This window comes from Crinia signifera, chromosome 2 (genome assembly GCF_055691185.1).
Source record: "Crinia signifera chromosome 2, ASM5569118v1, whole genome shotgun sequence".
Taxonomy (NCBI): Eukaryota; Metazoa; Chordata; class Amphibia; order Anura; family Myobatrachidae; genus Crinia; species Crinia signifera.
The window spans coordinates 53,889,941-53,900,901 of record NC_139218.1 but is presented as its reverse complement, the minus strand read 5'-3'; the positions used below and the strand labels follow the sequence as shown (position 1 = coordinate 53,900,901).

The following is a 10,961-nucleotide window of genomic DNA, read 5'->3' as shown; positions in this document are numbered from 1 at the left end:
CATTATGTAGCTGGTGGAAGGGGTCATATTGGGATAAGCCAAAGTCCTGGCTAACAGGGTGCAGCATGGATGAATCACTGAAAGAAACCAATATTTTGTTCATCCAGTCCTGGTTCTTGGGCTTAAAGTGGTCCTGGGGAGGTGGTAGTACTCCTTTCCCCTAATACCAACACCGGGTGTGGGTTGTTGGGTCTACACCAACTAGGTCGACATGGGTCTAGGTCGACACAAGCATTAGGTCAACATGGGCAAGGTCGACAGTCAAAAGGTCGACATGGGTTTTTCAATTTTTTTACCCGAATGTCGATGCAGTCGACATGGACGACGTTTAAAGTGCACCGCTTCACTCGCAATGCTTCGGGCACACTATTTTATTCTCCCACCACGCCCTAGTGGATGGTAGGGCATGAAATACCACCTGTCGGCACATGTCGGCTCAAAAAACAGTGAAAAACCCCAAGTAGACCTTTTGACTGTCAACCTAGCCCATGTTGAACTAATGCTTGTGTCGACGTAATGACCTGTCGACCTTGACCCGTGTCAAACCAATGCATGTCGACCTAGTTGGTGTAGACCTAATGAACGTATCCCCCCCCCCCACACACACACACACACATTACAGCACACAGTAGCACAATCATATACATATTACATCCAATGTAGTGCCCTTTATTCATATTAAATCACACAGTAGTGCCCCTTATACACATAATGTGCACAGTTGTGCTGCTTATACATATCTGTCCATGCCCTTCAGCAGCTCACTGTCATGTGTCCCTCCAGCAGCTTCTACACTACATTCATGAAAACCACATGTCAACCTTTTTGCTGTCGACCTTTTGCTTGTGTCGACCTTCCTACCTAGACTTAGCAATGTTGGCCTATTTCATGTGTCGACCTAAGCCCTGTTGACTTTGTGTTGACCCTATGACCCTTGCCCCCTTGTCCTAGATGCTAATTTACTTTTGTGCAAATAATACACTGTTGTGTTTTTTGCTAGCTAAGGCTGGCTTAAGGCCCTTATTCTGGTTCACTTGCAAAGGCAAATTCTTTCTCAAATGGACTAAACAATGTGCACTGCAGGTGGGGCAGATGTAACATGTGCAGAGAGTTCGATTTGGGTGGAGTTTTACTTCAAAGTGAGATCTATATTGCAGTGTTTTCCCTGCACAGAAACAAAATAACTCACTCAATTTGCCTTTGCATTTGAATCAGAATAAGGGCCTAAGACCTTTATGTCTCTTAAAGACACAAGATTAAGGTATTTGCCAGTTCTCGGCTCCATGACCCAGGTTGATGTGCATTGACAGGCAAAACCCAGCATATAGCTGCGTGTGAAAGGAGTATTAGAGGCACTAAGCATTAAAAATATTTTGGTACTCTTATATAAATCTAATTCAAATATATACAACCAGGGCTATTTTTCAGCAGGCTCCAGCAGGAACTGAGGCCCTTATTCTAGTTCACTCTTTCTGACAAAATATTTCTTAGATGGACAAAACCATGTGCACTGCAGGTGAGGCAGGTGTAAAACCCCACCGAAATCTAATTATCTCTGCACAAGTAACACCTGCCTCACCTGCAGTGCACATGGTTTTGTCCATCTAAGAAATATTTTGTCAGAGTGAACTAGAATAATGGCCACAGTTCCTGCTGGAGCCTACTGAAAAATGCATCCGGTATGTAATCCCGGCGGTCGGGATCCCGGCGTTCAGAATCCCGACGCCGGAATCCCGACAGCCGAAATGCCGACAAGGGGGGGACGTGGATCGCCCCCCCTTGCGGGCTCGCTGCGCTCGCCACGCAGCGGGCCCGGTGCCTCGCTACGCTTGGCACGCTATTTTGTTCTCCCTCCAGGGGTGTCGTGGACACCCCAGGAGGGAGAAAGTGTCGGGATTCCGGCGTCGGGATTCTGAACGCCGGGATCCCGACCGCCGGGATCTTAACTGCATCCCCTGAAAAATAGCCCTGTATACAACAATAAACCTTTTAATTTTTCAAAATGAAACAAAACTTATAGAAAGATGGAAAATTATGTTTATTTTTTGTATAATTATTTGTATTTGAAAAGTTTTCTCCTAATTTTTCTAACTGCAAAGTGTTTGACCAGATCCTTAAAACTACTCTTAAGTTACACAGCGGCTTGTGTACTTAGAGCCTAATTTAGCATCTGTTGCTGTTTTGATTAAAAAAAAGTAAAACTGCAACTGGTGTCTCTTGTGTGCTGGGGTTCACTCGCCACAAGGCAAGGCCACCCAGCATGCAAAGTCCCTCAATGCAATCACATCGCCTGCATGGCTGCGGAGTCAGATGCAGCTCGCAGCAGCTGCATGTGACATGCAGCCGACAAGAATCCGCCCGGAAACCTGTCTGGACATGCCCACTGTCACTCAAAATGCTACCGCAGTTTGAGCTGCTGAGGCTGCATATGTGCAGAAGTGCAAAAAAATGCTCAATAGGGCCCTCAGTATTCTAATTTTGTTGTATTTCCAAGATCAATGTATATTCTTAACTTTTTATTATTATTTTTATTAGTGTGTGTGTGTGTGTGTGTGTGTGTGTGTGTGTGTGTGTGTGTGTGTGTGTGTAAATAAATATATATATTACACACACAAATATATGTATATATATATTTTTTTTCTCATTTAGACTGGAAGCCCCTTTTTGTGAAACCCAGTTCAGCTGCACCATTTGCACTTTTGCACCATATGGTCAATGGGAAATTTCTGTGGTGCCCCTCTTGCCTTGATGCTAAGCGCACTTTGCCACTGACAGATCATTAGACACTTCAGGTGAAATGTGTTTTTCTTCGTTTATAGAGTCTGCTACCTCACTGGTGGAAAGCAACAAGTATGTCCGTCTTGCCACTGCGGTCTTCCCAGTTCTCAGCCTTTTAAATCACTCATGTGACCCAAACACCAGTGTGACTTTCCAGGGCAGATGTGCCATGGTGAAAGCTAGCCGACCAATCAGGAAAGGAGAGGAGGTGGTGCACTGCTACGGTATGCTTTATGTGATAATAGATACACACTCTATTATTGAATATATTTGAGTTACATATGAACTAATAATTATGACCATGGTATAGTCAGCCATGACTACTTAAATTTGAACATCTTAGAGACTGATTTATCACTATGCTGTGTTGTAATAGTATTGTCCCAATTTGCAATACAATAATTGATTACATTACATAGCTGTATCGGTACTTGTGTATTATTTGGGCGCCCGATTTTATCATTGCATGTCACTACTTAAGGCATGCGATGCGATTTTTCATTGTATAGTCACCCATGGGTGATTTCATACCCCCACTATCCAACTACGCATGGAGTTGATTTTATGTAGTGTGGCGAGAGCAGCGAGGGGACGCGGATTACTTTACATGTATTCTGCGTCCCCTCGCGGGGCTCGATGCGCTCGCCACACTATATAAAGTCAACTCCATGCGTAGTTGGATAGTGGGGGTATGAAATCACCCATGGGTGACTATACAATTAAAAATCGGGTCTTAACAATGAAAAATCGCATCGCATGAATTGTATGCCACTATATTGCATGCGATGCGATGAAAAAAACGGGCGCCCAGATATTACACAAGTACCGATGTATCAATTTCCGCATTCAGGGGCAGAGCTTGCGATAAAGCTCTGTTCAATGACAGTCCCGCAGCCAAATCGGGGTTTATTTCACGAAAATACCCCCATGAGTGCATTTAGGGGATACCAAAATAATGTGAAATGGGTGTGAAAACATTTAAGGCCCATACATACACAAAGATGTGTCAGTAACGACCCATCGTTAACTACCATCTTTCATTTTCACCCTTGAAGTGAAAATGAACGACCTCAGCATTGCAGGTGATCACTGGTGCACGATGGCTGACAAACGACCACAAACGATGCAGGACCTTTTCTATTAAAAAAACAAAGAATGTTAACGACCATAGCCAAATTGACCTGCATGCATTGACGATGGCTATGGTCTTTAACGACCCACGGGTACACGCATCGTTGGTAGTCGTCCGTCATTCACAGCATAAACAGTAGACAATGTTAAAAGATTCACCTCCTAAACGACCCTGAACGAAGTCGTTCTGGGTTGTTCAGGAGGTGATTTATAATGGGGTCGTTCATCATCATTAAGAAGACATCGTAGTGTGTGTACGGGCCTTTAGAGATGGAGCACATTATGATGAGACACCTTAGAACTATCGACAGTGTCCATGGTTGCTGAGGATACTCAGGATTGCACCATGGTAACCAGCTGTGTGACAATAATGGGCTACATTTGCAGAACTCTTGTGACTTATTTACTCGATTTTAGATTTGTACTGCACATTAAGCAATATTTAAAGACTCACGCATATGGTCTCTTGTCCTTCACACATTTTTGTGTAATCATCTATGGGGGTAGGCAGCCATATTCATTTTCTAAGGGGGGTGTTCCGACTGGTTTTAAAGTCTGATCTGATCTGTTTTGTCAGAATCTGCCTTTAATGCTGTTGGTAATCTGCCTTGAACACCGCCCTAAGAGTGAAGTTAATAATAGAGATGCAATTGTTGAAAAGCTTTCTGGATCACAAGCTATAGCCCAGTGTTCCAACATCTCCCAAGGTATCTGAGAATATGATTTAACTGGTAATTACACAAATCAGATTTGGCCCCTCTCTGCATACAAATCCTGGCTGTATTTTAGCTTTGTGCGAATACCCCCATTCTGCACAAGCAGGCATAAGTGACAGTCAAATACCCTAGACGCATATACGTGCGCCCAGTGTCCTGGGCATAGCATATGTACTACAGATTCACATAACATGTGCCAAGCCAATTTATAATCAGCCTCTAAGGCATTAAATCACTTTAAATGACTGCTATAACATGTCTGGAATAGTGCGATGAGTTTAATAGTACTCTCAGGTATAGTTTTATTTATTCTCTTACAAAAGTTGGTTCTTGTTTTTTCATTTTTGTTTTGTTTTAAATGTCACCTAAACATTTTGTTCTTATTACTAGGGCCACATAAATTGCACATGGACCGCGCACAAAGACAAAATGTATTAAAGGATCAGTACTTCTTTGCGTGCCAATGCGATGCTTGTAAACAAGAGCAAGGATCTAAAGAAAACACCTGCTGCGATTTCTGTTGCCCGAAGTGCCAGGCCGCACTAGAGGTGATATGTCTTTGCAAGAATTGTATCTAAAGGGAGGCGTATAGAATAGGGTGCTGTATTATGTACATGATAATGGAGGGTTTCGTTATTTTTCCCTTAAGGGTGAAGATGAACTGCGCTGCGTCATTGGGTCCTGTGGTCATTCCTTCAGCAGGACTCAAGCTGTGCTCCGCTTACAGAATCTCCAGCAGGATGTTCATCTCGCTCGAGAACAGCTACAGGACAATCGCACTGGTGACAGCTCAATTAACATTACAGCACATATTAGCATTAATTGTTTCATTTAAAAAAATAGTTGCACTATTGTGGGACTAATGGAGATTTAATTTACTATAATTTTTTTTAAAAACCCACGTGAAGTCATGGTGTGTTAATTGTAGTGTAATTAGTGTAATGTACTTCAGACATCTCAGTGCCGGCATTCTCTAAACAAAAAAAAAGTGCTGGCATTGAGTTCAAGTCCTGTATTTCTAAACACTGATGTAAATTAAATAATTTTAACTCATCAAGCCTTAGGGCTCATTCACATAGCGTCACTTGTAAGAGAATAGCCAGAGGCTTAGCTCTGCATTGACATGTATGAATCATACAGTATCCTCACAGGTCATACCTGCCGACTTTTGAAGTTGCCTCTCCGGGAGAAGTATGGAGAGGAGAACAAAATCTGCACTTCGGCAGGGACAAGGGTGACATCGCAAAGCCCCCAAGCCACACAAACTTTGCGGGTCCACGAGAGGGGGGGGGGGGGTGCGGAGCTGAAATCACGCATTTTGCATCATTTTATTCCCACCCCCTCCTAGGATAGGACCTGCGAATACCGGAATTTGTTTCACAAGACTTGGTTTTCTGGAGCCTCCCAGCTATTCTATTATATATAAGTATGTCCCAAGTATGACCTCATAACCAACCCAGACATGGGCCCTTATTCTGATCGCTTCGCTCGGAAGCGTGTACGACCCAAAGCGAATGTACCAAACCCCGCCTAGGGAAAGGATCACCCATGCTGCCCATTAACACAAAAAATCTGGCCGCTCGGCTTGCGGATGGACAGTGAATGTTCACTCGCTTGCTAGTGGGAACCTCCCCCATCATTCGACTATCGAATGATGGGGCAAACGAACGACCATGCCCAAATGGTCTAGTACATACACGCACGTCACGACCGCATTTCCATACGCACGCCCAGCATTTTCATGGGAACACCCATGAAACGCAGGGCGTACGCATATGGTAATGAGACTGTTCAGCCCTCCAAGCCCCCCTCGACCCACTGCTCAGATGGCCGGAGCATGCACTGGGCGAGCAGAATTCTTGCCAAGTTTGGACGTTCTCTGCATACAGACATGCGCCGAAAAGACTCTGCGCATGCAAAGCATCAGTCCCCACCGAATGAACCAGAGTAAGGGCCATGATCAAGAGACCTACTTTTCTTGTGTTCTAGAGATATTGGTGGAAATTGTATATGCATTAGATAAAGAAGCCTGATTGCAAAACTTATAAGGCAGCAAAACCAGCATGGCGGCAGCAGTGATAAGAAGCCAGATGGATGTCGGACCAGAAGACCTGTAAATTCCAATGCGTGCAGACAAGTTAATTATTGATGCTGACCTGTCTGGACTAGTTACTGTAGTTATCGATTTGATTTATTTATTTATTAGTTCTGCCCAATATCACTTCATAAATGTGCCCCATTATTTTTCTGTCTTCAGCAGTAGCTAGCAGAACGCTGCTGTCATGTTTATCGGAAGGCCGGCAATTTCTCTCTCAGAATAACTTGCTGTTTGGAGAGATCTTTGATCAGCTGGCTAAGGCAGAGGCATCAAAAGGTACAATCTTTGTAGGAGCAGAAGTGAATTATTCCTGTGTGTTTGGAATCTCACGTGCTGTGTTCTGGCCTTTGTAGGTGACTGGGCTGCAGCAACAGGATACCTCAGAAAGAGCGTTCACCTTGTGAGACAGCATTATGGTTCTTCCAGCTTAGAACTCGGACACGAACTCTTCAAATTGGCACAGATTTTATTCAACGGGTAAGAGGGATCAATATTTGTTAGATTTAACCGTATAATGTATGGCGATGTGGCGCATTTAAGTAAGCCGCTAGACCAGTGATTTCCTTTTTAAAATTGCGCAAGGCACACCATGAGATCCCCACAGGGCAAAACACATTGGCCCCCACAGGGAAAAAAAAACACAACTATTGGCCCCCATACGTAACAAAAATAAAATACATTGGCCCTTTACATGAAAAGAAGAGACCGGTGAATAACAGTTGGACTGGTAGTGGCTGTAAACTGGTTTGGGCATCTCTAGATTTGGGGGCACACTTGAACAGCTCAAGGCACACCAGCGTGCCACGGCACAGTGGTTGAAAAAACACTGAGCTAGATATTGCACCAATGCAGAGTACGAGTCCAAACAACACTTTATTTTAGGCGGCTAAATTCAGTGGGCAGCGTAATAACTGAATCAAAACAACAAACAGCCTAGCCTCCAACTAGGGCACTATCTTACTGATTGGCCTCTCTTTATGGGCCAGATGTACTAAGCTTGGAAAGCGATTAAATGGAGAGTGATAAACCACTAGCCAATCAGTTCCTAAGTTTTATGTTACAGGCTGTGTTTTGAAAAATTACAGGTAGGAGTTGATTTTTTCATTCTCCATTTTATAACTTTTCAAGGCTTAGTACATCTCGCCCTATATGAGAAGCTAATCTGCAACACAATGGGGGGTATTCAGCGTCAATGTCTCGTTCTCGGTCTGCTTGACTGAGATTTTTCAGGCGGTATTCAATGTCCCACCTGCTGAGCACCAAGAAAGGGGGTGTTGCCACGAGAAGCGGCCGGGAATCGTTGAGCTGCGTCCAGGAGCTCGTCAATTCCCAGCTGTTCTTGGAAGAATGTGCCCTACTGCTTGTGAAGTCGGGCGCGTTCTGCTGAGATACCTGCTTAATGCTGTCTAGGAAGACCGCATTGAATAGGGCCCCGCTGCCATTTCACCCACCGAAAATGGCGGCGGGAGTGAATGGCGGCACCGAGAATGGCGGCGGCAATGTTTCATGTAAATTTAAAATGTTGGTTAATTGAATTTACAACTGAAAATCTGTATGCATTCTGTTTGTTGTAGGCGAGAGGTGGCTGATGCTATGGACATCATTGTGAGAGCCCAGCACATTCTCTTGCTGCACTGTGGACCTGACCATAACCTACTGCAAGAACTGCAACAGATGAAGACATGTCTGCTGCAGCTCCCTTGTATGGGGGCTGCACTGGAGAAATAATACAGGAGTTGTATGAATTGCAAATACAGTATAGCCCTGGACATGAAAGGACTACATAAATTTTTTGTTCTTTTGCATTATATTCAAAGCAGAAATCGGCAGCTTTGTAGGTCTCCCTCTGTCAGCGCTTAGGGACTCCCAGGTCACTGCTGCAATTAAGTTAGCTCTACAGAACAACTGCTAATAACATTCTTGGCTAATTAGACGTGTTACATAGTAGGTGATATTCCCATTGCATTCATTATTTTAATAAACTCGACCGTTCCAAGACTGAAGTCAACCAATGAAATGAAAGAGACATCCCTGAGCAATAAGTAAAATTGACTTTATTGCATTGGACTGTTCCATTGTACAGCACAAGAAAAGAGCTCAGTTGAGACCTCCCCTCTTTGAAGTAGTAAAAGAGCATAATGGAGCACCAGGTACGTTTTAGATCAGGCATGGGGAACCTTTGGCTCTCCAGCTGTTATTGAACTACACATCCCAGCATGCCCTGCTACAGTTTTGCTATTTAGCCATGCTAAAACGGTTGCAGAGCATGCTGGGATGTGTAGCTCAAAAGCTGGAGAGCCAAAGGTTCCCAATGCCTGTTTTAGGTGATGCACATACTGATAGACCATTTTTTTTAATACTAGATGAATATCGAGCGCTCAATAAAAAGCTTAGAGCTACAATTTGAAATGAGTGGTCCTAAGTAAAAAATTTTAACAACTGGTCATCTTTGGGAATGTTTCTTAATTAAAAAACCATCTACATTTCTCTAATTATCACAATTTGCCTCGACCAAGCTCAAAACATGGTCTAGTAAGGTTTTGGAAATTCTGCATTTTTAAACTTTAATATTTATGAATCTATGATCTCAATTGCGTGCTCTAAATGTAATCCTATACTATCAGCATCTGCCATATGTAGAATATAATGGGTAAGCACTTAAAACGAACATATAATACATCTTGATTTTGAGGAAAAAAGATTGTTTCAAAAGAGTGGATGATGGAAATTACCATGGCGGTCAGCAGAATCCAAAATTCATTTTTAAGGCAAATGATTTCAGTTCTGCGACTGTCTATAAAAAATGAAAAGCAGAGTGGGTTAACGGGAAAGTTATTTAGGGTTCATTACTTTTCCAATCATCAGAAGGGCACCGTTATCATCGGCACGAAGAACAAACAGGAACGGGTGATCTAAGTGAAACTCCAATGGAAAATGATGGCGAGAGGTAGGGTCCACTTTCGGTGCATTGTCCACTCCTTCTTCGTTAAGCTCCAGGGCTGCCTTGTGCACAACATGGGTGAGCTTCAAGGACTTCGATGTGATTTTACTGAAATCAGGGCTGGCGAAGAGAGGTTGGAGTTCTGAAAGATAGAAACGTAGATTTTGACATCAGAAAACAATTTTTGAAGCAATGGTCGAGGAAGGTTTAGCTAAATGGAACCTTAATCTCTGACAAAAATGAGATGTGCAAAGACTGTTTTAGTAAAAGTCAACCTATTGCTTAAATGGGAAATTCAAGGAGAATCATTAATGGAGAAAGATCTAGGGGCGCTTATAAACAATAGACTCAACTGCAGCGCTCAAATTCAAGGAGTCGCAGCAATGGCCAACAAGGTATTACTGTATAAAAAGTGGCATAGAAGCAAGGGAATATAGGGGGTTATTCTGGTTGATTACACTCGGATGTGAATTTGCATCAATGCAAGTCAACCTAACCCCGCCTTGCGTATGGTGGTACACCGGCCCACCATTCGCAAGGCGCGTAAGTTGGCACTGGCTGCGAATGGATGCATCCATTTGCAGCCGGCGGGGTAGCACCCACATCATTTGATGGTCGCCGTGGAACGCGCACGCATATGTAAGGTTGCTCCTGAGCAACTTTACATATGCATGCACTATAAGAAGGAAGTGGGCGGGCAGCTGGCATCCGGTGATTTCAGCTGCCCGCCCCCTGCACCCGTGTCATCTGCCCATTACCATAAGGACACCCATGAAACGCTGGGTGTTCCCATATGCTAATGGACCAAACACCCACCCTCCGTTCGCAAGCATGTGTGCGTGCACCCAGTGACCAGTTTGGTCCACATGGATGCACGCACCAAGCAGAAATGCGCAATGCAAAAACATTGGCCCCCGTGCAAATGCACGTGGGCCTGTGAACAGACCTGAATAAGGTCCATAGAGTAATCTTGCCACTGTCTAAATCATTGGTACGTCCTCATCTGAAATATACTGTACAGTTCTGGCACCACCATAGAAAAAAAGACTTCTTGGAACTTAAAAAGGTTCAGAGGAGAGTAAATAAATGAATAAAGGGTATGGCGTCATTGGGTTATGGGGAAAGGTTAGCGAAGATAGATATGTTTAAGGCGTCAGAGGGGATATGATAAATTATAAATAAATATATTAAGTATCAATACAGAGAACTATCAGGTGATCTGTTTACCATGAGGTCGTACATAGGACACAAGGTCATCCATTAAGGTTATAGGAGATAGTTTCCCACCAAGCAAAGG

General features: G+C 43.7%; 2 protein-coding genes across 4 annotated transcripts in view; one reads left to right on the top strand and one right to left on the bottom strand.

Annotated features, from left to right (window-relative positions):
* The window catches only part of SMYD4 (SET and MYND domain containing 4), a 42,496-nt gene extending 32,711 nt beyond the window's left edge, over positions 1 to 9,785 (top strand). The window contains exons 6-11 of one of the 3 annotated variants that reach the window (XM_083172133.1): positions 2,820 to 3,002; positions 5,016 to 5,173; positions 5,275 to 5,407; positions 6,883 to 6,999; positions 7,077 to 7,200; positions 8,298 to 9,785. In XM_083172133.1, the coding sequence (XP_083028259.1) occupies positions 2,820 to 3,002; positions 5,016 to 5,173; positions 5,275 to 5,407; positions 6,883 to 6,999; positions 7,077 to 7,200; positions 8,298 to 8,451 (869 nt within the window). In that variant the 3' untranslated portion in view covers positions 8,452 to 9,785. The remainder of the gene's footprint in view (positions 1 to 2,819; positions 3,003 to 5,015; positions 5,174 to 5,274; positions 5,408 to 6,882; positions 7,000 to 7,076; positions 7,201 to 8,297) is intronic. The other 2 variants (XM_083172135.1, XM_083172134.1) reach the window with 2 other exon arrangements.
* SERPINF1 (serpin family F member 1) overlaps positions 8,761 to 10,961 on the bottom strand; it is a 69,826-nt gene continuing 67,625 nt past the window's right edge. The window contains exon 8 of the mRNA XM_083172137.1: positions 8,761 to 9,806. Within this exon, the coding sequence (XP_083028263.1) occupies positions 9,556 to 9,806 (251 nt within the window). The 3' untranslated portion in view covers positions 8,761 to 9,555. The remainder of the gene's footprint in view (positions 9,807 to 10,961) is intronic.